This window comes from Nelusetta ayraudi, unplaced genomic scaffold (genome assembly GCF_046127955.1).
Source record: "Nelusetta ayraudi isolate G7.1 ecotype Tasmania unplaced genomic scaffold, CSIRO-AGI_Nayr_v1 ptg000113l, whole genome shotgun sequence".
NCBI classification, from domain to species: Eukaryota; Metazoa; Chordata; class Actinopteri; order Tetraodontiformes; family Monacanthidae; genus Nelusetta; species Nelusetta ayraudi.
Window position 1 is genome coordinate 130,001 of NW_027466163.1, and position 25,000 is coordinate 155,000.

The following is a 25,000-nucleotide window of genomic DNA, read 5'->3' on the forward strand; positions in this document are numbered from 1 at the left end:
AGCAGACCCCCAGGACCCTGAATAGGAATAAGCGGCTATAGAAGATGAATGAATGAATCATTGGAAGATTCCCCCCCCCACCCGGCAACCACAAACACCCGGCTGGTTTCCCCATCTGCCACGCTCACAGTGCAGTGATGTCAGGAGCAGGAGCACCGTGGCTTGTGTCATCACTGCCAGGTGGGACCGTGCTTGACTGGATGAAGATGCAGGATTGTCAGGACCCAGCTGTGTCCAGTCACACCTACTTGGTTCTGTATGGCCCAGGAAGGCATGTTGGCAGGACCCAGGAGACTCCAAAACAGGATTTATTTCAAATTAAGAACAAGGGAAGTAAACAAATCCACTACAGGAGACAGAAGTGCATTTGACAAAGACACAAGAACCCCAACCTCAGGTGAGAACGATCAAGGCGGGGCTGGCGAGGAGACGCAGGAGGAAGGCGGGGCAACAGAAAGAGGAAACAAAGTACAGACAAGACAACAGACCATGACAATAGAACCCACATCACAGGTAGCAGTGGAGAAAGACTTTGTCGTAGATATCAGTGGTGATATTTATTGTCCTCAGGGCAACCGCCCGTCTGTTTTCTTGGAAGGTTGAAGATGTGTTTTAGATGTGGTGTGCCTGCACTGTGTAGCTGCACAGCACAGGACAGGCTGGCTGTGTTGACGGGAGATGGCCTCGCTTGTGTCGCTTCCATTATCCAATTAGCCAACGTCCCCTCAACGCCAGGTCCATTTATGAACCCTTGGGCCACGGAGTCCAACCTGTGTGTTCACCTTGGACGGCTCCAAATCCCGCCGTTGCATCCACATAAATCCAGACAGACGGCTCCCTGAGAGTTGGCAGCCTGGAGGCGGCAGGATGGACCCGGTGAGCGGCGGAACCAGCGCCGCCAGTGGATTCTGGTGGGCCGGCAGCAAATGACACTCGGATTGATGATTGCGTTCCCGCGCAGCTACGTGCTCACCATGTTTAGCAGCCAGGCGGTTTGTGCCCAGTGGGAATATTTCAGTGTGTTAAGAGCCCCCTCCCAACACACACACACACACACACACACACACACACACGCACACACACGACTACGACAACATTCCATGGGCGCTCCGACGAGAGTCAGAGCGGAACTTTTGGCATGGCGCCGAGCCGAGCCGTCCACTGGGTCAAAGGACTCCGAGCTGTGTCTCGGCTCCGGAGGGAGAACCGCTGCCGTGGCCGCCACTTTCTCAACGTCCTGGAGGCTCAGAGGGGATTGGGGCCACAAGAAGAGGAAATAATGTGACGGCAAGGAGATTTTTTATCAAGTTTTCATTTCCAGGTTCAAGTGGAAATTTCGTGGATGAAGTCAAAGTAAACCAGGAGCTGGCGAGATCGGAGGCTCTGCGCTAGGCTGCAGCGCAGAGCCTTTCCACTTTATTCTCCACATTACGTTGAACTTTTGACTTCAATCACGGCGTTTTCATTTTATTCTCAAAATGTCCACTTCAACCTCGAAATGTTGACTTTTCTCATTTTGACAAATCACAAAATTTCCACTTTATTCTCAAAAATTTGCTCCGTTCTCGAAATGGAAACTTTGAAAAAAAAAAAAAAATCTTTCTTAATGTATTTTTCCTCTCCTTGTGGCCCTAATTCTCAAGTGCGCTGGTGATATTTTTTACTCTGGCGCAACACAGGTCCTAACCCTCCCCCCCCCGCTGCGGCCGACGGAGAGTGAGAGCGAGCTCGTCGCAATTCATCCATGATTGTAACTTGGCCACGCCCACTCTCCCTGCAATCCTTCCCTTTACTGCGCTGCAAATTAGAGCAGCATTTTAAACCTTAAGTTATTCGTCAGATGTCCTTTGGTGGGGGGGGGCACACGTTACCCAGAAGTCTTGAGCTTTCCTTCCGTGTGTTTGGAACCTGAAGGTTCCTGCAGGTTCCTGAAGGTTTCTGCAGGTTCCTGCAGGTTCTTGCAGGTTCCTGAAGGTTCCTGCAGGTTCCTGAAGGCTCCTGAAGGTTCCTGAAGGTTCCTGAAGGCTCCTGAAGGTTCCTGAAGGTTCCTGCAGGTTCCTGAAGGTTCCTGCAGGTTCTTGCAGGTTCCTGAAGGTTCCTACAGGTTCCTGCAGGTTCCTGAAGGTTCCTGCAGGTTCCTGAAGGTTCCTGCATCGCTGCGCTGGCGTCTGCCTTGTCTGACTTTCTTCCTCTCGCCCTGCAGTCCAAGCTGGGTTACCTGACGCTCTTCTTCTGCACCTTGCACACCTACCTGTACGGCTCCAGCACGTTCCTCTTGGTCTCCACCTACAAGTGGTTCACCCCGCCGGGCTACATGCTCAGCCTGGTGCTGCCCACCGTGGTCATCGTGCTCAAGCTGCTCATCCTCCTGCCCTGCGTGGACCGAAGAGTCGCCCGCATCCGCCGGGGCTGGGAGAGGAACGCTCAGGCCGAGGAGGAGAGCCGCAAACTCCTCCTCACGTAACCGCCAGTCTTCCTGCCACAGAGGGGTCGCAGGGTCTTTCACCAGGGGGTCCGGGCTTCTTGTACAGATTCCAACACGGACATTCTTCCATTGCACGATAGAGATTCTCTGACATTTCCAAACTTGGCCTGTGGTGCAGTTATTGATCCCCATTGAATTTCCCCCCATGGGTTTTCCCCTGTAGAGCTGTCAGCCTCAGTCCAGCCAAGTCCTGGCCAGCAAAGGTGGGACTGTTGGGTGTGGCGTTTGGGCAGAAATATTTTGCAACAATGAGCTCTGACAGCGACCCAACCAAAACTGGTGACTGTGTCTTCATTCAAGAAGTTGGCTGCAAAATTAGAAGTTGAATCAAGCTCTTGTTCTTTTTCACTTGTGATTGATTTTTATATCTGTGATGTGTTTTCCTCTCAGCTGTACCACACTGTGATTGTGTCAAAAGTGAGGTGAGATGAAAGAAAAGAGACTTTAATGAGACTCTAATGTGGTTTAGTGGTTCTGACCATCGTTGCAGGAGCGACTGTGTGAAGGAATGTGAAAAGAATGTGCACAGAATGCAAAAAATACCACACTCTGTTGCCAGCACTGGGACTGGGTCAAGTCGGGTGGTCGGGGTCACTGCACCTGCTGCGGGAGTTGTGTTGTAGCTGCCATATTTCCGAGCTTCTGTGCAGCTGGTAAAGCCCTGCACCGGGACCTGGCAGGGAGGAGGGGCAGCAGCAGCGTTACTGAGACAGTGAATCAAAACAATGAAAGGATTTACATTGTGTATTCTTCATGCGTCCTCACTTGTACTTTTGATATTGTCGTGCCACGATGCCACTGCGAGATTGCCGTGGTCTTATGATGATGCCATGACCTGCGCCTCTCTGGCAGTGACTGAGTTTAGCTGCCATCAGTCCATCCTCAGTAGTCAATGTGTAACCTGCACCAGTGACGTGCAGCCAGGGGAGGCAGGTGAGGCTGTGCCTCCCCCTGACGTCATGAGAAGAAATAATAAAGTATAAATATATATAAACCTGTCCTCTGGTCTATGCTTTCAATGCAACTGGTGTATTTCCTTCATATTCTGATCATTTCTTTGGTCAAAGTTGCTGAAATCATGTATTTGCTATGTATTCCGGGGAGAGTACAACCTCCCCCCCCCCCCCAGAGTGCACAGCCCCTCACAAACAGGTATGAGCGTGTGCAAATGACGCAAATTCTTGTTTCTAATATCGTGTTTCATGATGCGTCTTCATTTCCATGCTGTTCTGTAATGTATTTCACGTGCGTGTGTGTCTTTGAGGCAGTACCTCTGCCTCAAAGCAGGGGGCGATAGCAAGGGTTCAAGAGGCTCATCCTAATCAAGAGTTAATGACATCGCCTCGTGCAGAAGGGGGGGGGGGCTGGCGCTAAGATGTGATCTCGCCCTGAAAATGGATCATTGGATACAAGAACTTCATTTCCCAGTAGAGGTGAGATGTTTATGATGATGATACAGCTGCTGTGTTTAAAATGGCTTTTCACTTTCAGAAAGAATCCAAGGTATTCTATTCTAGACCTACCGTCTGCGTGTGAATCCGACTCGTGAGTCAGTGCCTCCCCAAGCCCAAAGCTCCCTGCACGTCGCTGACCTGCACCGGCTGGTGACTGAACAGCACCGCCCCCACTCCGTCCCCTGCCTCAGTGGTCTCGGTCTGATCCCTCTCCAGGGTTCAGCCCATCTCACGCTGCTCTCTGGCGAGCCTTCGGCCCGAGCTGCGGGCTTCTGAGCAGCCAGTGCGGGCTCTCCAGGGGGTAGAGACGCTGAAGTCGTCGGCGGAGGAGCCATCAGGCCGGGATGGGACAGTGCGGACGCAGCCCTCCATCAAGCAGGCGGCAAAGAAAGCACGCAACTGCGCTGGCTGATTGCCGTTTGTCAAGCACACAAAGAAACACGAGGCAGTCGTGCATGCAAGTTGTCATAAAGGGACATTCACACCATGTTTTGTCAACGCTGCTCGTGAGTGCTTGCCTGATGCACAGTGGCTGAACACAGACCTCATGATTAGCTGAGACGTTAATCAGAGAGACACGAGTAGCAACACAACCCAAGATGCTCCAGGCCGAGACGCAGCAAACAGTTTCAGAATTTCAGAACAATAACATCGACACAAAGTCAATTCTTCACAGAAATACAACCTTCATTTGTACAGGACATGACGACGGGTCACCACCACACGGCTGCAGCTGCTTTGCTCTCAGGGTGTCAAACACCTTCTGTGTCGAAGCCAGTCCTGCCAAACAGTCTGGCAAGCAGGCATTCAGGGCTGTTGTTGTTGTTGTTGTTGTTGTTGCTGTTGTTGTTGCTGTTGTTGCTGTTTCTTTGCGGTATTGAAAATGACGAACAGTTCCGATAGCAAACTGCAACTAAAGCAACTTTCACTTCCCACATCTGTAGCAGAAATCAAAGCATACATTAAATTCCCTTTGACAGAGGAAAACTATCAGCAGGAGACTGACAGCAGAGAGAAGACACAGGAAGGCTGAACAACCAAAAGCACTCACACACACACACACACACACACACACACACACACACACAACTTGACATCTTGGTGTGCATTATGTTGATCAAGCAGAGAGCATCGTCCAGAGGATTGCACTTTCTCATAACTTCGGAGTGTGAGGGAGAGATAATGGAGAAGTGGACGCAGGAAGTAAGAACAGCCCAGATTTGAGGAAGCGGAGGGAGGATAAAATCAACACGTTGCTCTGTTTTGCGTGGACGTTGCGCACACAGAGACTGCAAGGTAACGTCGGCACACGAGAAAGTCACCCAGAGACTTAGCACTCAATGTTCCTATTGTTCCTCCTGGGGACTGAAACACAACAGGGACAAGTAGTTTGTGATCTCCATGCTTGATGCTTGATGCTTGATGCTTGATGCTCGATGCTTGTGGTCCTCCACTTGCATTTAATTCAGCCACAGAAACTTTGATATTTCCTGTGTTTTGGTTGTCAGATGAATCTCCTGCTTCCGCTCCTGCTGCTGGTGACGAGCTGTGCCGCAAGTCCTCAAGGTAAAAATGAATCCTCCGCACCGACGAACACGACCAGCTAAATTCCACACAGTGTGTCAGGATGTGTAGTGAATGACTGTTGACTTTAATCCTCATAATTGACTTCTCCTGCGTTTCTCCTTCTGTTCGAGGACACACAAACTTCTCTGACTGCTTGGATGTGTTTTCTACTGCAAAAGATTGTTCAGAATGTGGTTTTTGAAGACACAGGACGTGATGTTAGAAGGTCCAGAGAGCCTGGCACTCTGCAGGGCGGGCAGGGCGTCCCACTGCCTGAGCCCAGTTAGCGCTTGACCTCCCAAAGATAATCACCTTTCTTGAGAGTTCAGGAATGCATCTGGTTCCTATGGTTCTGTTCTGATATAGACTATAAAAGCACACACACACACACACACACACACACACACACACACACACACACACACACACATTCTTTATGAGTCTTTCCTGTGCTAAGAAGTTGTGCTCCACTCTTTTCAGACCTTTCAGGCAAAATGTTCACCTTCCCCCAGGAGAGCAACACGGCTTACGTCAAGCTGACCGCAACAATACAAGAATTCCGCAGTCTGACGCTCTGCCACAGGTACGGCTGACTGGCTGTGAGAACAATCAGCCCAAGAAACGGTGACTTCGTTCCTCTCCCGGACCAGCGGCGTGTGGCTAAGAGTTGCGGCTATGTTCACAGGTCCTTCACTGACCTGAAGCGGGACCACGTCCTCTTCTCATTTTCCACGTCCTCCAACCCCAACACCGTACTGGTCATCTGGGACAACGCCAACAAGGAGCTGGAGTCATATATCAAGGATAAAAAGGCAGAATACAGCGGTTTGGACTACAAGCTGAACAAGTGGCACTCCATCTGTACCACGTGGTCCACTGCCGATGGACTGGTGCAGGTGTGGTTTGACGGTCGGCCGACCATTCGCAAATTTTCAACCACGGGTCCGTTCATCAGGGGAAGCCCCATCATTATAGTTGGACAGGTATGTGGGAGTCAGAACTTTGTGTCGTTTTGAGTGTTTGCAGTTGAACTCATCCAAAATGCACCAAATAATAACAACATCTCACAACCCTGCCACGTCTCCAGGAGCAAGACAGCCACGGCGGACGCTTTGACGCCAAGCAGTCCTTTGTGGGCATGATGTCCGACATCCACATGTGGGACTACATCCTCTCGCCCTGCCAAATCCACAAATACACGGACGAGCTCGACTTCACTCCAGGGAACGCGCTCAACTGGGCCGCGCTGGAGTTCCTGATATTCAGCAGGGTGCTCGTAGAAGAGAAACAGTCGGGCTGCGTCTAAACTCCAAAACAAAGAGCAGATGTAGATGAAAAGTTCTTGTAAAAATCTTTTGAGTTGTAAATGCTCAGGGAGCATCTGAGTGCAGTTCTTTACAGTAATGGTTCCATGTCTGACTGCCACTGAAGACAGAAACTCTCTCTCTCTTTTGCAATAAAGCTGTTACATAAATCCATCGTCTCAGTGTGAATGGAGAAGTGCTTTTCCATCTCTCTTTTTTAATTCCTCATTGTTGTGTTGAATTCCTTTGTTTCTCCCCCCCCTCTTGTCCTGTCTGGCCACACTGACAAGCAGACGTGTCTCTGAGTGTCTATGATGGCTGACAGGTGTTATTCTCACAGGTAGATCTTGAGAGTGTGAGTCACACGGGTGGTTTCAGGAGCTTCCTCTGCACTGCTTTTATTATAATATCATTGGTGACATTCTGGCCATGACCGGACAGAGGGAGGGATGGATAGTGGGTGGGGGGGTGACGAGAGGGATAGAGAGAGAGGAGTAGAGGAGGCAACTGGCAACAATATACAATTATTGTGTTAAAAGAGAACACAAACAGATCGTAAATCTGCAGAGCTAATTGTCAGATAGTGGGCTTATTCAAATGATAGCCTGATTAACCTGAGGAGAGAAAGAAAGAGAAGAAAATATATATATACACCTATATATATATATATATATATTTACATACATGTGAGTACATATAATGATAATAATAATATTAGCAATGATAATAATAACAGCATTAATAGTAATGATAATAATAATGGTAAGTATTTGTAAGTTTGTTGAATCCCTGAGGAAACAGCCATGACACTCACTCATTATAGATCTGTCTACTTTACAAGCTTGAATTACTGAGGTGAGCCTTCTCTGTCAAAACAAACAGTTTGGCAAACAGGCATTCAGTATTCAGCAAACTGCAACTAAAGCAACTTTCACTTCCCACATCTGTAGCAGAAATCAAAGCATACATTAAATTCACTTTGACAGAGGAAAACTATCAGCAGGAGACTGACAGCAGAGAGAAGACACAGGAAGGCTGAACAACCAAAAGCACTCACACACACACACTCACACACACACAACTTGACATCTTGGTGTGCATTATGTTGATTAAGCAGAGAGCATCGTCCAGAGGATTGCACTTTCTCATAACTTCGGAGTGTGAGGGAGCGATAATGGAGAAGTGGACGCAGGAAGTAAGAACAGCCCAGATTTGAGGAAGCGGAGGGAGGATAAAATCAACACGTTGCTCTGTTTTGCGTGGACGTTGCGCACACAGAGACTGCAAGGTAACGTCGGCACACGAGAAAGTCACCCAGAGACTTAGCACTCAATGTTCCTATTGTTCCTCCTGGGGACTGAAACACAACAGGGACAAGTAGTTTGTGATCTCCATGCTTGATGCTTGATGCTTGATGCTTGATGCTTGTGGTCCTCCACTTGCATTTAATTCAGCCACAGAAACTTTGATATTTCCTGTGTTTCCTGTTTGCGCTCCTGCTGCTGGTGACGACGCGCTGCAGCACGGTGAAAATGAATCCTCTGCACCACGAAATAATAACAACATCTCACAAGCAGTCCTTTGTGGGCATGATGTCCGACATCCACATGTGGGACGGCGTCCTCTCGCCCTGCCAAATCCACAAACACATGGACGAGCTCGACTTCACTCCAGCTCAACTGGGCCGCACTGGAGTTCCACATATTCAACAGAGTGCTTGTAGAAGAGAAATAAATGGCCAGTGTCTAATTTCTTGTAAAAAGGACACGTGTGAATGCGACCTCTTGTCAGGACCTTTTGTGCTCTGAATGCTCAGGGACCGCATCAGAGCAAAGCCGTTCAGGACTAACAGTGTCTTTTTTGTTGCCCTAAAGCCATAATATGAACCTGTTGTGTCAACGTATGAATGGAGGAGAGGCCACTGAACCTGTAACTTTGTGCTTTCAGACCACAGGCACCTTTGGGGCCTCCTCCTTGGACCAGGTCCACGAAGCGGGGTCTGTTTCTTGTGGTTCGGGCCCCTGATGCGTTAGAGAGGCTGATTGGTTATGGACAGGAAGTTGTTTTGTAATGGAATCCATGAGCAACGCTCAGAAGAACCCACGGGTCCATCGGCTCAGTGTTTGGCAAGTTTGGACGAGCGTGGTTTCACAGTTCTCGCTGTTGTGTGTCTATTCTATGTACATGACAATACTGTAGATCTAACCGCAGAGCCGCCGTGTCAGAGCCGCCGTGTCAGAGTCCTCCGGTCGTCAGCATTGGCTTCCTGTTTCTTTGCTCATTGTGTCAACAATCTACGGGGACCGCTGGGCGTCTCCTTGTGTAGTTCCACCTTTCTCCAAGTGCAGCGCGGTCATGTATTCACTGCTGTGCACGTGCTGCTCTTCATCGCATGTTCACTTGTCTTTCAGTCGCCTGGGAACTCTGTTCTGCAACACAGTTTGCCCTGTGTCACCCTGTGGCCGTCAATCAACTCACCCAGTCACGCACACGGCTGTGCGGTCGGCAGGGAAATGAGTGGCTTCATTTCTTGAGTTGCACAACTGAACTTAATGCCAGCGTTTAAGTTTGACAGTCTGTTGCACCGTTAACCTCAAAAGAGGAAGGACGTGCAGCGCAACGCAACACAACACAACACAACACAACTGGCCGTGCAGGCTGAGCAAACTTGACACGTTCATGAGAATTATGTCGAATCGGCAGAAAGCATCGTCCAGAGGATTGGGCCTGCAACGTTGTTGGAATGTGAGGCCAGAAAATGGAGAAGTGGACACAGGAAGTAAGCAAAGACACGCACAAGATTTGAGGAAGCAGAGGGAGAACAAAATCCAAGAGTTGCTGTGTTTTGCAGCAGGACGTTCCGGACACACGGACTGCAAGGTAACGTCTGCACACTGGAGACTCTCACTGAGAGGTTCAACACTTTACACTCCTCTTTTCCTTCTGCTTATTGGGAGACAACAGCCGCAATTAGTTTGAGATCTTTGCCGAGGCTGCTTGTGGTTTAATTCAGGAAGAGAAACTTACATTTCCTGTCTCTTTGTTGCCAGATGAATCTCCTGTCTCCGCTCCTGCTGCTGGTGACCAGCTGTGCCGCAAGTCCCCAAGGTAGAAATGAATCCTCTGTCATAATGAACACAAGGAACCAGTGGGTCGGACGGTGGAGGAATGATCGCTGCTTTTCATTTCCGAAACATCGTTTAAGAATGCATCTCCCGTCACACCTGGTTGCTTTTCTTCTGTTTCCTTTGCTGCTGTGGCGGCTGCGGCTCAGTTTGCTTGAGCGCGACGTCCGCTTCTCAAAGGGTTGTCGGTACAAATCCCAGCTCCAACTGTCCACGTGGTGAAGTGTCCTTCAGCCAGATGCTCAACCACAAATTGCTCCCCCTGTGGCTGGCCTTGCATGGCAGCCGCCACCCATTGGGCAGTGTGTGTGCATGGGTGAACGAGGCGGCATTGTAAAGCACTCTGGCTGCCATTCAGGTGCTAGGAAGCGCTCAGTCAATGCACTTCATTTACCACTGGGCTAAAAATGTGCTCCACTCTTTTCAGACCTGTCAGGCAAAATGTTCCTCTTCCCCCAAGAGAGCAACACGGCTTACGTCAAGCTGACCACATCCATTCAAGACTTCAGCAGTCTCACTGTCTGTCACAGGTACACCCGTCACGGCCGTACTCCTGTCCCGGACCAGCGGCGTGTGGCTAAGAGTTGCGCCTATGTTCACAGGTCCTTCACTGACCTGAAGCGGGACCACGCCCTCTTCTCGTTTTCCACGTCCTTCAACCCCAACGGCGTGCTGGTCTTCTGGGACAACGCCAACAAGGAGCTGGAGCCGCACGTCAAGGATCAAAAGACAGAATACAGCGGTTTGGACTACAAGCCGAACATGTGGCACTCCATCTGTACCACGTGGGACTCCACAAGTGGACTGGTGCAGATGTGGTTTGATGGTCAACCAATGGTTCGGAAATTTTCAACCACTGGTCCAAACATCAGAGGGAACCCCATCATTATAATTGGACAGGTATGTGGTGGTCAGAACTTTGTGTAGTTTTGAGATATTTTTGCTTTTTTTTTTTTGTTTTTTTTTCTAGTTGAGCAAATCCATAATAAAGCACTTAATGGGCAAGTGTGGAATAGTATGAGCAACATCAAGTGGTTGCATTTTACATTGCAGCGCTCTTTCATTAAACTTCCTGAGGGACTCTGTGCCTTCCCTCTCCCGAGCGTGCCAGTCAACTACAGTGGCCAGCGAGCACGAACCCTGACACCTCGTGCACTTTCTTCTTTGTTGGTTTATTTGAGGACGTGGGCGGTCACCCTCAATGTGAAACGCACTGTCAGCTGGCTGGACTGTCCATCCCGGTCCACCCCTCCTGCTCTCTGTACATCCTTCTGTATAACTAAGAACCATTCAGATGACTGTGATTAATGTGTTCATGGGCAGCATACTAAGCTTTTACCAAGATATAAATGTACACTCAATAACTCTGATGATCCTGCCCTGTCTCCAGGAGCAAGACAGCCACGGTGGAGGCTTTGACGCCAAGCAGTCCTTTGTGGGCATGATGTCCGACATCCACATGTGGGACAACGTCCTCTCGCCCTGCCAAATCCACAAATACATGGACGAGCTCGACTTCACTCCAGGGAACGTGCTCAACTGGAGCGCGCTGGAGTTCCAGAAATATCAAAATGTGCTGATCGACGATAAACTAAACATGTGTTTCTAAGGAGGTCACGAGGTTGTTGGGGGTGTTTGGCTTTGGATTTTTTTTTTTTCACAATAAAGCCGTTAAATGATGCCGTTGTCTCACAGTGTTAATGGGGAAGAGGGTGGCAGATACTTTAACATGCACACTTGCAAAAATGAAATGAAAAAAAAAACTCCAATGAGGAGCACGGGGGGGCTGGATGTTGTGCCTGCAGTGAGAGAAAGAACCAATGGCAAAGATGCTTCAATAAAGTCTTCGTCGTATCGTTTCATTTGAGTGCAAAGCACTGCAGGCTGAAATAATTGCTGAACTGATATTAAAAGCAAAAAGTTCAGTGTGACAGCAGCGTTGCTGAGTGATGGATGCTGCCTTTACAGGATGCTCAGGTGCCGGTTCAGCGAGGTCCAATTACACTCAGCAGTTTGTCAGCACTCTTTGTGTGTGTGTGTGTGTGTGTGTGTGTGTGTGTGTGTGTGTGTGTGTGAGTGTGTTTATATTGCTCACAAACATTGAAGTAAGCTGGGTGTCAGCTCAAAAGGTTAGAGGTCAGGGTGGAACCACGTGAAGAGCAGTTCAGATTGGACTTTCTGCTTATTTTTAGAATAATAATAATAATAATAATAATAATAACAAAATATAATAACAAAAATGGCTGGATTCAGATGTTAAATATCTTCACTTTCATTTGTTATTATCATTTGTGTTTTTACAATCAAACAGGCCAAAGAAGTGCTGTAAAATTGTTACATCTCGCTTGCTCCGGGGGCCCGGTTGGTTCTCTCTGATTGGTCAAAGCGCTTTGAGATGCCTTTGGTTGTGATTTAGCGCTGTACAAATAAAAGTTTATTTTTATTATTATTATTCAAATTAAAAGATGTACAGTATGTGCGTAAAGGAAAAACTACAGAAACACAACACAGAAAGAGCAAAATGTGGGTAGGAAACCTGGTGGAATATAGCAGTGAGAGGAAGTCCAGCATTCTTTCTTTTCTTTTCTTTCTTTCCTTCTTTACTTAAAGAAAAACTGTTGCAGAGTTGTTTTGTTTATCTAAAGCGCTAAAGTCAACTAACAATCCTGCACAGACTTTGTTGTCCAAACAATTGAAACACGCTGTCAGGCGGCCTGGATTATCCATCCCCCACTTTCCTTGCAAATATTGTTGCGCAAGTCAACACCTGCGATGGGATGTTGACAGAACATTGATGAGGTAATGAGCTGATGCTGCAGGTCACCCATTGTCTAAAGTCGAAAAATCAACCTCAACCCAATTCGATAAGCAGTTACTGACGTTATTTATGATATAGAAAAATAGATCAATCCAGTAATCATTAAACACAATCTGCCTGAGAACTCTATTATACAGCATACACAATGAAATGAGTTTGAAACGAATTGTAACAACGTGCTGACACAGATATGACAGTTATCCAGGAGACTGCAGCAGCACCAGGACCACAGACACCACTGGCTGAACAGTGAACCTGCCAATCGTGCCACTCAGACAATGACTAATGCCATTTTTACAACTACAATAGCGTATTGTTATCTCCACGTTCTGTGACAACAGGTGAATAATTTCCAAGGGGGGCGAGGCAGAGGATATAAAACTGCGGTTGAAAGGTGGGGTTGCTAAAGGGTTCCAGACGAAAGGTAAGGAAAGAAAGAGCATGAGATGTTCTGCAGAATTGAGAAATTAGGGGTAATTGTGCTCTGGTTGTGTTTCTTAAAGAGGTTTTTCAACCCATCATCGGTGTCATTGTGGGAGAACAGCAGAAGACCATGTTTGTCAAAACAGATGGAGATGTTTTCATTCTGTGCTGTTTGTTGCTGTGTTGTTTATTGTAGATGAAGTTCCTCCTGGTGTGTCTGGCTCTGCTGCCCGTGTGTGCAGCCAGACCTCAAGGTAAAATAACACCTTAGTAACAGAAGATGTATTTGTAAACAGTTTGAGGGCCACAAATTCCAATGAGTTCAAATGTCACAGAAAAACACATTCATCATGGAAAACCTGTTCTCCCATGTTGAAGTAAGGCCTTCGTGATTGTACTTTGTGCTGATCTGCTTGCGTAATGTCTTGTTGTTAATGTTTTTTCCAGATCTCCGATATAAAATGTTCACTTTCCCGCAAGAGACCAACACTGATCGTGTGACTCTGACTACAGAAAAACAGGATTTTGGTGCTGCCACTGTCTGCCTCAGGTAGCAGTGACCACAACAACAACAACAACAACAACAACAACAACAACAACAACAACAACAACACACATGTACACATAAGTGGATGATCTACTTGAGATATGATACATTAATGACTGACTGTGCCTTTGCCGTCGCTGCAGGTCCTTCACAGACTTGACTAGAACTCACGTTCTCTTCTCGTTGGCTACACCGAGCCATGCCGATGGCTTGGTTCTGTTTTGGTGGCCAACCGGACCAGCCGGACTAAGCCTATATGCCAGAAATTCTGGGATCAGGTTTCCAGGGCTGGACTATACTGTGAACACGTGGCATTCAATGTGCTTCACATGGGACGCTGTGTCTGGAGTGGGACAGCTGTGGCTGGATGGACGACACAGTGTTAGGAGGTACATCAGCTCTGGACACATCAGTGGCACCATCATCATCACTTTGGGACAGGTACAGTGCTGCACACTCACATACTTGTAATTCTTGTGCACGCTCAACTCAGCTTCATCAAAATGTTGAACTGTCCCCTCTCCAGGACCAGGACTCGTACGGTGGAGGGTTTGACGCGGGACAGTCTTTGGTCGGGATGCTGACAGATGTGCACATGTGGAATGAAACCATTCCACGCCAGGAGATCATGAACTTCATGGAAAAGAAGTTCTTCACTCCTGGGAATGTGCTCAACTGGAGAGATCTGGAGTTCCGGGTCACTGGACGGGTTCTTGTGGAGGACAGCCAGTTCCCCCTCTGAAGATTTGTTCTGTAAAATGAAACGTTTTAATGTCATGAGAGTAATTGCAACATATATACTTTTATATGGTGGTGCACATATGGAGTCCGCTCTGGAAGCAGAGAGACAAAACATAAACTAACCAAAAACAATGACATCAATAAAACTGACAAATGGTTTAGCTTCAATTCTTCTTCTTCTTCTTCATTAGTATTATTTTATTTTATTTTTTTAAAGAACCAAATGACAGCTGTTGAGGTCACTTGTGTTTTTCCTGGAGTGAACCATGACGTCCAATGTTTCACAACAAGGAGAAATCTGAGCTGGAGGTTTGAGTTGACATTTGTTTTGGCAGAAGTTTGTTCACAACAACAGCTGCAGTTACGGAGCTGGGAACCGGGGATGAGGTAGAACGTAGAAAGTTCTTCAAGGAAGTGATTCAAATGTCCTCGATGGGCATGGTGCCTGGTGTTCACTTATATTCATTGCATTTTGCATTGCAGATCCGTTAATAGCGTAACTTGGTTCTGACACATAGTCCTAGTTTATTTGCATCATCCAGGTTTCAGAAAATAGGATTTTAATATTTGTTGTGTAATAATTGTTGAACAAATGCTTAATAAATGTTTCTGGCTACTTTTTCTAATACACCACTCTGTGATGCACAGCAGCAAATAGATTGACAGTAGCAGCACTCCTGGGCATCACAGGGGTCATCACAGGGGTCATCACAGGGGTCATCACAGGGGTCATCACAGCAAAACTAAGTTTGCTTTTGTTTTCTTCTGTTTTCCAGCAGAGCAAAGGCCAACGCGTGTTTGTCAGAGAGACGGAATCAAAACAATCACTCTTATTTTGAAGGTTTCGCTCCTCAAACGCTGCATTGGATTAGAAACCTTTCTTATCCCGTCTTTCCGGCCAATGGAAGACAGGGGGCGCTGTGGGCTAAAGACATAAGAGTCAGGCTGATTAATGTTAGGTCATGCAGAAGCAATAACACACACAAGCATACCACCACCACCACCAGTCAGGGAGAGAAGCACAGACAGCAGGAAGCCTCTGCACTCAATGCCAGTTGACTTGATACTGATCTCCATGCTGCTCCAAGAGGTGTAAATTTCAACACAGTTGCAAATCCCCTGAGAAATTGAAAAATAAATTGGCTTCACTATTCCAGCCCCGACCCTAACTAGCTATTAAGCGTGTCTCTTTTGACATTCCTGCCGGATCAATACGGCATTATGTGCTGTGTGAGAGCTCACAAAAGCCCCCCCGCCCCCCCGAGGTTTGGCCGGCTGCCTCCTGATGTAATGGACGGCAACTTTTACCTCAACGCACCGGCAGAGTGGAAGTTAAGTTTGGGCCTCATTGTGGGAGTCGGAGCCCGCAGACAATGAGGAAGACTGGGCTCGGCGGTTCTGCTCCATAGGCCTCATGTTGCAGTGCAGGGCTTCCGTGCACACACACACACACACACACACACACACACACAGATTACATGCTGTATATAACAGCTTTAAAGGGTTTGCTTTATCAGTGGAAGTTTATAAACACTCTGGTGACAACATGAAGCATTAAGATGAGCTTCTATTGACACAAAGCAAGCCGTGGTACCACACACAACGATCATGGGCCTTTTCCATCAGAACCTATCAGCCCTACTCTGCTCGCTTCCACTTGGTTTGTGCCCATTGGCGCTGGCAGCAGGTAGCAGTACGGGGTTCCAAGCGAGCCAAGGCTAGCCGAAGAGTGTGAGGTCACAGGATGGTTGATGAAGGGCGGCTCCTTCGCCACCGGGGTTTTCCATCTTCAGTGAAGAAGACGAGCTGGAGAACGTTGCTGTTCCGTGCTTGGTGGTTGGCAGGGGGGTTGAGAGGGAGCGTGTGGAGCGAGTACCAGGGCGTGTTGAAAATGTATGGAGAGAAGCTGAAGAAACCAACGCCAGAACCTACGGTTGTCAGAACAAATGGAGGACACCGAGTCCAGTGGAGTCGTGCTGGACCATCGCCAGCGTTCAGGTCCAAGCCACGCTGTCACATATCAGCAGGCCGTTGCAGTAGGAGGACGCAGAACCAGAACAGCAAGTGTGAAGGACCCAGTAACCGGTCATGTGACCTTATCGCCGTGGACTCACAGCGTCAAAATGTGAACAGCACAATGAAGAGGTGACTGCTGAGATGTTTTCTCTTTGGGTCTTCTCAGCTTCCCTGTGTCTTCTAGGCTGAACTGGACTTTAAGTAATTTGGCGCTGTGTGTATAGTATGACTTGTTGGGATTATATCCACTTTCTTTTACAACTAGCTGGGATGAGTGGCATATTATCCCTGCATGTTTTCTTCTGACTGGATGTTTTGATGGATGGACACCTGTGTTTGTGGCCTTTGGAGTCATTGACCTTGTGAGAGAGCAACATGTTCTGGAATAAGAGCTGAAACAGTGAATATTTTGGCCGCAGCGCTCTGGAAGCCGAGCATCCCTGACTTTCATCAGTCGGGCTTTCAGGGGAAAAGAAAAATTTCCTCTGTGTTTTCCACCTCCGCTAGCCACAATGTCTGCTGTTTATTTTATGTTTATAATCTAGTGGGACTTCATGCTTGGACACGTGTAATCTCTGCATAGCTTTGGGGCTAGCCCGCGTGTCTGAAGTTGAATAGAAGAGGAAAGTGAGAATGTAATCTAGTTTGTTTCACAGATTTACTCTGCGCTGCTATATGCTAATTCTTTCCTGGGGCTGCGGCAGAGTAATCCTCCTCATTTACACCTCCGCCAGCACCGGCACCGGCACCGACACGCCGGCAGGCCAGCGGCTGGGGGAGAAGAAAGGCTCAAATCAACAGCGGTTATCTGCTAATAGGAGAATAAAGCCGTGCAAGAGGCTGCTGGGGAAGATTGCAGATTGCGTGTGCAGATAATTTGGTGTGATGCTGGCGGAACAGGAAGTGTCTGACTGAATGTTCTGCCTTCTCCTCTGTGTGGAGGCCACAGAGGCTCCGCCTCCACCAGCATCTCCCCGCACCCCCACCGCTGCGTCCTCATCACGTGATTAGCGGTGGGGGTGCTAACACTCCCCTCCTGTCCCACACCTGCTATCCTGCACCTGTCCAGCAGGAGTCACTACTGCCGCCGACCCTCCTGCTGGTCACCCAATCAGGGACCTTTACACTTCTGAAATGAGAACTTTGATCCTGCTTAAGATAGTAATAATACCCAATCATTTTAGAATTTCTTTCAATAATAAGGATAATAATGATGATGATGATAATAATGATAATAATAATAATAATAATAATAATAATAATAATAATAATGATAATGACGATGATGATAATAACAATAATAATAATAATAATAATAATAATAATAACAATAATAACAATAATTATGATGATGATGATGAGATGTTGCTTTTATAGCTTTATGTTTCTGTATTTTTGTACCTCAGCTTGCTCTGCCTCCCGAATTTTGTCTTGGGCTTGAATCCTGGCACTCTTGACTGAGTGTGATGATTCAGCATGTGGTCGTATAATTAGCATAAGCTCACTCCCCTTTGCGTTGTGCATGTGTAAGCACGGGGTAAGTGTGCCACTGTGCACGTTTCCGCGCCCTTGAGAGGCGGGCAGGCGGGAGGAAGGCGTGTCTAAAAGCAGTCCGATCAATAGCAGCGGGAGAGGAGAGTCACCTCTGGGAAACAACAGATAGAGGAGGTGAAACACACTTTGGTGAAACAGCAGAGGAGAACAATTCACCTTTTTGTTTCCATTTTGGTTTTTAATTGCGTTCTGTAAATAGACAATATGAAAATCTCAGAAAGGTCTAGAATGATTTACACACAATACAGTGCACACTTTCATTTTCAAACAATCGTTGTCAGATTCAAACAGCACCATTCAGTCTTTATTCCGCAATGATATTCTAAAATTATATTTACACATTCAAATTTTCAGGATCATTTGTATTTGTACATTCTGCGATGAACTGGGGTTTTTTTCTTTTCTTAGAAACACGTTGACCTTCACAGACCAGTGGTGGACTTTGTGTGTATCTCCATCATGGGCGGGTGCCTCTCCCAGCCCTGCCGGATGCGGGTCAGGCTCCGGTTCACACAGGGCAGGCGCAGCAGCAATATGAGCGCCAGCGTGACAGAGGGAACAATCAGGCACAGCATGTAGGCCGGGGGGGTGTACCACTTGTAGGTGGACGCACCCAGGAATTTATTCCAGCCGTAGATGTAGCCGTGAGCAGTGCAGGTCAACAAGGTCAGCTGGCCGAACTTGGACTGGTGGGGGGGGGGAAGCAGACATGAGAGCAGTGAGGGGGTGGATGGGGGGGGGGCGAACCGGAGCTCAGTGGCACCTGTGCTAAGTATGGAGCAGCTAGCAGATCGGCACTGTTTCAAAATAAAGGGCAACGCGACAGTCAGGGAAATAATGTTTGCTCACAACTCTGTCCACAAAACCACACGTTGCAAACACAATAAACATCTCCCGTACAAATTCAACAGAGAAAAGACTAAGAGACTAAGAGTGAGGAATAGCAGTTCCTGCAGTGATTGGTACGAGGTGTCATTTCTCACGGCTTTCAAGTTGTTAAACAAACGTTTTCTTCCTCCGTCTTCTTTGGAGTGAATGAATACCAAAGGCGGAGGCAGTTTGTCATTATTGAGCACTGCTTTCTCAAACACAACAGCAGATGACTCGGCTCAATCACGCTCATGCTAGTGACAGATAACGATGTCATATTGAGGAGCATTGTGCTGACGGACGGTGATTTTCACCGCAGCGCAGTTAAGATCATGGCATGGAAATAGTTGCGTGTTTCTTATTGATAGATTGAAATGTGCGTCTATAGAGAGAGCATTTTGTGTCTGCTTATTCCGACTTTTATCAACAGATGAGAGGAATTATCTCCACCTGAACCTCACCGCCTCGGGAGCATCTGTCTACCTGCGGACCCGACCTTTACGCAAATGGACTTGCAAGCGGCACGAGCGAGCGTCTCCCAGGGGATCGTAGAGCGTATCATAATTCTGCTTAATGAATAACTTAACATTTAAAACCTATGGGACAAAGTCAGGCCGATTCCTCAACCCTCAGACTCAACTCGGCTCCCTGGAGACAGCGGGCCCACAGAACGCCTTCCTGTCACAGCGCTTTCATAGCTCGGCTGGAAACTGAGAGGCTAAATATAAAGACGGGCAAAAAAGGAGGCCAGTGTTCCCTGATTGTAAACATGTGAATCATAATGGTTAGAGATGAACACACACACACACACACACACACACATTAACACATCTCCCACTGCGTTCTGACCTGAATGAAGTTGAACTCCCTCCAGCTGAGGGTCCCTCCCACTGAGGGGAGGGATGTTAGTCCCAGCAGGCAGAAGAGGGAGAATCCCAGGATTCCCAGCATTAGGAAAGCGTCTGAGCCCCACGCCTCTGTGTCATCAAAGGCTGGGACAGTCCGGTTGTTCTCAGCCTGCCACAGACACAGCGTGAAACAGAGTGAAATTGCGACGTTCCTTCCTGAACATTGGATCCCTTGGTGTCCCGCGAGGTCGTACCGCCTCCACCGCGTCCCGGACGGCACCGTGGCGAACGTTGTAGCGAATGGGGATGAGCAGTGTGTAGATGGCGTGAAGAAAAGCAAAGGCCAGCGCCAACAGACCTATCTGCTTCCTGCTCAGCATCCAGCGGTCTAGCCAGTGAGGAAAACGCCTGCAAGGGGCAGAGGTTGAGGGAGTTCAGGCCACTTGAAAGAAGTGGAAACACCTTCGCCACGGTGCTTTGAACTGACTTGTATTTGGTTCCTCTGTAGAGCTGAATGAAGCCGGCGACGGCGCCGGGCAGGTAACACAGGGACAGCATGACGAGCGCCACGATGGGGAGCACCTGGGGAAGACAGAGACTCTAGCAGCCGGGGCAGGGAAGGGCCAGCGTGGCGCCAACCAGGGACCAGCCACAGCTGCAGACAGACCTCACCTTGTTGCCCAGCGAGATGAAGATTCGGTAGGAGACGTCTTGTCCCGTTTCAACTCTTGCGTAGACGACGTCTCGGATGATCAGGAAGACGTAGAAAAAGGCGGAGATGAGCGCGGCCGTGATCAGCGGCAGCTTCCACTCGGGGAAGAGCCGCAGGGGGAAGTCCTCCAGCTCACTGGCCGCCGACAGAGACCCCCGGTCCAGGACGGTGACGCCCAGCCTGGTGGCCATGGCTGACACTTCCTGCTTGGCCTTCTCACTGTTGCCACACAGGTAGACCTGGAGAATCGAGCAGAGTGAATCTCTAGCGTCCACACAGGAGACAACAAGAAACACAAGGACGGCCCTGAAACTGCTGACACGTTCAAGACCAAGTGTGACACAGCGACATCAAGTGGTTACATTTCACATTGCTGCGTCTTTCCCTCTCCCTCCCCCTCCCCCTCCCCCGACCGAGCTTGCCAGGGCACTGCGGTGGCCTGCACACCTCAACCTGGATCCCTCGTCCACCTTCTCATTAGTATTTCCTTCTTGTTCGCATACACAATGTGCTTTTCTTGTTGTGGATTGGCTATAATCACAGCTGCAGTTTGCTGTCATCGTATCTCTGATTATGGTGATTCAGGCGGCGGCCTAAGACCCCTCCGCCCCCCCCACCAATTTATCATCCTCCAAATGCGTCACGATAGTCACCAATATTTTCCCTGCGGCTCATTATGACAGGCTTTAATTTTTCATTTGTTAATAATTACCGCAATATTATTGCACACAAGGGTTAAAATCTGTGATGCATGACCGTGCTGCGTGCACCTGCAGCGTCGGCGGGTTGACAATTACCCCCCCGCCCGCGTTGTGTTGACACGGCTGTCTGAGCCGCGGCGTTGCGGTGCCGCTGCTGGAGGTTGTGCGTGTCTCTAGAGGACGCCTACCTGTCACGGTGACATCACTCAAGCGACTCCTAAGCCTAACCCTCTGCCCTCACCCAGGAATGGAATGCTGGAGTTGGGAGAGAAAGTGAGGACGCCACTAAGTGTGCACACTTTGAAGGAATTGTTGGCATTGTGCTCCCTGAGACTGCATTCCTTCCACAAGTGACGTGTGTCTGTGTCTGTGTCGTCCTTTCCTTTCACCGACCACCTCATCCTTTTTACCGCAAGGACCACTTGCCAGGTCCGCGCAACTTCTCCTCATTGCGTTCCAGTGCGGAATGCTGGAGTCTCAGAGGCGCCGCTCTTTGAATGGAGGTCAGAGTGAGCGTGCAAAGGAATGGCAAGTGGAGGGAAGCCAATGCCAAGGGCTCGCACGGGCGGAGGAACAAACGTGTGTGTTGTCGTGTGCAGGCCAAACCTTCAATTCAAGGTTTTCACCCTGTCGACATTCCCACATCGGAAGATTCCTCACAACATTCCCTCATCGCAGCTTGAGATCAATCTCAAGCGTAAGCAGCTACTGTGTGTGTGTGTGTGTGTGTGCGTGTGTGTGTGTACGGCAACTCTGCCCGCTCACCAATATGTCCACATTTATCTTCCTGCTGCTGCTGCTTTTGTGGATATCGCTGCCCAAATACTTGTCCACTGTGAATTTGGCAGCGTTGGCAATCTGGTGGACGTCACTGCGAGTGAAATCTGCCCGATGAGGCGGAAAATAACTCGGACTGAGTTGAAAAGGAAAGGAGGGAAACGTTTTGACAGGCGTGTGGTGGAGGAGGGAGTCACTCGCAGGATTGAGGAGTGCCTTCCTCTGCAGGTGTGTGTGTGTGAGTGTGTGTGTGTGTGTGTGTGTGGACCAGGCAGCCAGCCATGTCTCCCTCCATTACTGCACTGGGAACAGCAGGGAACAGCTGACAGACTACATCTCCATCTGAATGTAAATGTGACAGAGACACTGGCCTGCTGTGGATTTAATCAAATTGCCGGTCGGGGAATAGCAGCCACTTCACAAGGGTGTGCGCCTGTGTGTGTGTGTGTGTGTGTGTGTGTGTGTGTGTGAATACCTGCGTACTGTGTCTGCACAGACACAGTGGCACGCACACTTTCATGTTGTCTCAGCTACCTGTTTTCAAAGAAAATAGAGCAGTGCAGCGCTGTGCTGTGTGCCAGTGCACCGGGGGGGCGGGGGGGGGGTGGACTCGTTTGTGCCGAGAGGATTCCAGGCAGATTCAGGTTCGGTCTCCAGAGGCTCCGCCGTGTTTGTGTTGCTCTTTGTAGCAGCGAAACGGCAGCCGCAATAAACACCGGTCTTTTTGCTTTGTACCGTCACAAAGTGTATTTGTTTGTCTGCGTGTTTGTACGAGTGGCTGTCCTCACTTCCTCCCCGCACTGTGGCTGTCGCTGACACGAAGACATGGAAATATTAAGAGTAACCCAAGTTGAAAAGTCTTTTGCACGACGACTCCGTGTCCTCTCGCTAACACGTCTCAGAGACACTGCAAGATGCGTGTGAACTCTAGGGTGGGGGGTGGGGGGGGGGGAATGGGGGGGTTGTTTTTTCACTTCTCTGTGGATCGACACATCGCTTTGGAAACCCTCTGCCCTCCGGCGGCGCTTTGACTTCCGTCCAACGGGCCTTTTTCAAGGCAGCCTCACCTGCTTTCCCGCCAGGACGCCGTTCTGCAGAGCCCAGGCCGACAGCGTGTTCAGAGCCTTCACCACGGCAGCACCGGGCACCAGGCTGGTGGGACACACAGCACGGACTCCACTCGTGTGACATGTAACGCTTGCACTCGACACACTTCCCTCTCCACTCGGCCGTTTCCTGTTGGTTTACTCCAAACAGAACAAAGACACGGCAGGCGTCTTTTACCTTTGAAGGTAGACAGCGTTGGCCTCTGGGTACATGTTCCTCTTCAGGTTGTTGCTCAGGTCCACCAGCACCTGAAGTTAATCAGCACCGACCGAGGACCGGAAGAGAAGGGACAGGATTAGTTGAGGGGTTATTTAATGTCTCAAACTGCTTGGAACAAAATATTACAACACAAACATTTTCTTTGCCTCGTCTTTCCTTTGTTTCTTTGTTTTTTTTTTTTTTTTGTGGTGGTGGGGGGGAGGGGGGGGGGGGGGGGCAACAATAAAGGTTTGGCGAGCGAGCTCCTAATTAAAGCCGATGAGGTGAAGCCACCACAGGCGACGGTGCTGAGCTTAATCGTGCTCAGCCAGGCTCGGTGGGGTGTGTGTGTGTGTGTGTGTGTGTGTGTGTGTGTGTGTGTGTGGGGGGGGGGGGGGGGGGGGGGGGAGAGGTGATGCAGCAGAACCATTGTGGCAAAGTGAAAACAGCGTGAGTGTTTCTCCTGTCCTCAGCCGCTGAGCGGAGGGGAAGCGCAGGCCGTGACAGTAGTTTTCTTCAACAGTAGTTTTCTTCTTCAACAGTAGTTTTCTTCAACAGTAGTTTTCTTCAACAGTAGTTTTCTTCTTCAACAGTAGTTTTCTTCAACAGTAGTTTTCTTCTTCAACAGTAGTTTTCTTTAACAGTAGTTTTCTTCTTCAACAGTAGTTTTCTTCAACAGTAGTTTTCTTCAACAGTAGTTTTCTTCTTCAACAGTAGTAGTTTTCTTCAACAGTAGTAGTTTTCTTCAACAGTAGTTTTCTTCTTCAACAGTAGTTTTCTTCAACAGTAGTTTTCTTCTTCAACAGTAGTTTTCTTCAACAGTAGTTTTCTTCAACAGTAGTTTTCTTCTTCAACAATAGTTTTCTTCAACAGTAGTTTTCTTCTTCAACAGTAGTTTTCTTCAACAGTAGTTTTCTTCAACAGTAGTTTTCTTCTTCAACAGTAGTTTTCTTCAACAGTAGTTTTCTTCTTCAACAGTAGTTTTCTTCAACAGTAGTTTTCTTCTTCAACAGTAGTTTTCTTCTTCAACAGTAGTAGTTTTCTTCTTCAACAGTAGTAGTTTTCTTCAACAGTAGTTTTCTTCTTCAACAGTAGTTTCCTTCAACAGTAGTTTCCTTCAACAGTAGTTTTCTACCCTAACCCAGGCCTCCTCCTTCCAGCCGTCCTCCACATTCAGGAGTGCACGTGAGACGGAAGAAAGAAAGGAGACGCACACTTTTGGTGTGCGTTGCCTCAATGGGCGGAGTCAACCACCAGCTGTGAGCCAACCGCGGTGCTTCTCTCTCTCTCGACCTTGGAATTCTGAGAAGAAGCAACGTGCCGTGGACTCGCCGATTGAAATCAACCCATAAAGGAATCATGTGTGAAAATGTGGCTGAGTCATCTTCAGTGTCACACAGAGAACTCTTTAACGGGCGTCGTGCTGGAGTCAAGTGAGCGGAACAACCTCCACTCAGGTGGATCTCGCTGAGGCCAAACTGCTTTTTGCTTCCTCTTGGGTTTTTTTTCAGGACGCCAAAGAGAATTTGTTTGACAATTATCTTTTCTCTGGAGTGAGAAGGTGCCGGTGGAGTTCCATGGGAAGTGCTCTGCCTTGGTGAGCACGACAACCCTGTGGAGTTGCTTTCCAGCAGCCCAAGCGTCGCACATCAACACAACGTGTGGGGGTGGGGGGGGGGGGCAGTAATTGTCAACCGGCGCTCACCTTCAGTCCAGATAGACCTCGGAAAATGAAGCGCAGGCTGAGTGATGTC

At 48.6% G+C, this 25,000-nt stretch overlaps 5 protein-coding genes across 5 annotated transcripts in view; 4 read left to right on the top strand and 1 right to left on the bottom strand.

Moving 5' to 3' along the window:
- steap4 (STEAP family member 4) overlaps nt 1-3,477 on the top strand; it is an 8,838-nt gene extending 5,361 nt beyond the window's left edge. Inside the window, exon 10 of the mRNA XM_076049292.1 lies at nt 2,204-3,477. Within this exon, the coding sequence (XP_075905407.1) occupies nt 2,204-2,464 (261 nt within the window). The 3' untranslated portion in view covers nt 2,465-3,477. The remainder of the gene's footprint in view (nt 1-2,203) is intronic.
- A 1,526-nt stretch (nt 3,478-5,003) lies between these two features.
- Nucleotides 5,004-6,981, top strand: LOC142903579 (serum amyloid P-component-like). The gene is made up of 5 exons (XM_076049294.1): nt 5,004-5,235; nt 5,448-5,505; nt 5,986-6,088; nt 6,191-6,488; nt 6,593-6,981. The coding sequence occupies exons 2-5, from the start codon at nt 5,448-5,450 to the stop codon at nt 6,809-6,811; spliced, it is 678 nt and encodes a 225-aa protein (XP_075905409.1). The 5' UTR covers nt 5,004-5,235; the 3' UTR covers nt 6,812-6,981.
- Nucleotides 6,982-9,482: 2,501 nt separating this feature from the next.
- On the top strand, nt 9,483-11,614 carry LOC142903578 (serum amyloid P-component-like). The gene is made up of 5 exons (XM_076049293.1): nt 9,483-9,689; nt 9,860-9,917; nt 10,362-10,464; nt 10,537-10,834; nt 11,325-11,614. Exons 1-5 carry the CDS (start codon nt 9,489-9,491, stop codon nt 11,541-11,543), a joined length of 879 nt encoding a protein of 292 aa, XP_075905408.1. The 5' UTR covers nt 9,483-9,488; the 3' UTR covers nt 11,544-11,614.
- Nucleotides 11,615-13,357: 1,743 nt separating this feature from the next.
- On the top strand, nt 13,358-14,584 carry LOC142903583 (C-reactive protein-like). The gene is made up of 4 exons (XM_076049299.1): nt 13,358-13,429; nt 13,623-13,725; nt 13,866-14,163; nt 14,249-14,584. Exons 1-4 carry the CDS (start codon nt 13,372-13,374, stop codon nt 14,462-14,464), a joined length of 675 nt encoding a protein of 224 aa, XP_075905414.1. The 5' UTR covers nt 13,358-13,371; the 3' UTR covers nt 14,465-14,584.
- A 3,781-nt stretch (nt 14,585-18,365) lies between these two features.
- Nucleotides 18,366-25,000, bottom strand: part of LOC142903580 (metalloreductase STEAP4-like) — a 7,426-nt gene continuing 791 nt past the window's right edge. Inside the window, exons 3-9 of the mRNA XM_076049296.1 lie at nt 23,226-23,296; nt 23,009-23,093; nt 20,424-20,702; nt 20,239-20,333; nt 20,006-20,159; nt 19,753-19,920; nt 18,366-18,719 (exon numbers count right to left, since the gene is read on the bottom strand). Coding sequence (XP_075905411.1) covers nt 18,456-18,719; nt 19,753-19,920; nt 20,006-20,159; nt 20,239-20,333; nt 20,424-20,702; nt 23,009-23,093; nt 23,226-23,296 — 1,116 coding nt within the window. The 3' untranslated portion in view covers nt 18,366-18,455. The remainder of the gene's footprint in view (nt 18,720-19,752; nt 19,921-20,005; nt 20,160-20,238; nt 20,334-20,423; nt 20,703-23,008; nt 23,094-23,225; nt 23,297-25,000) is intronic.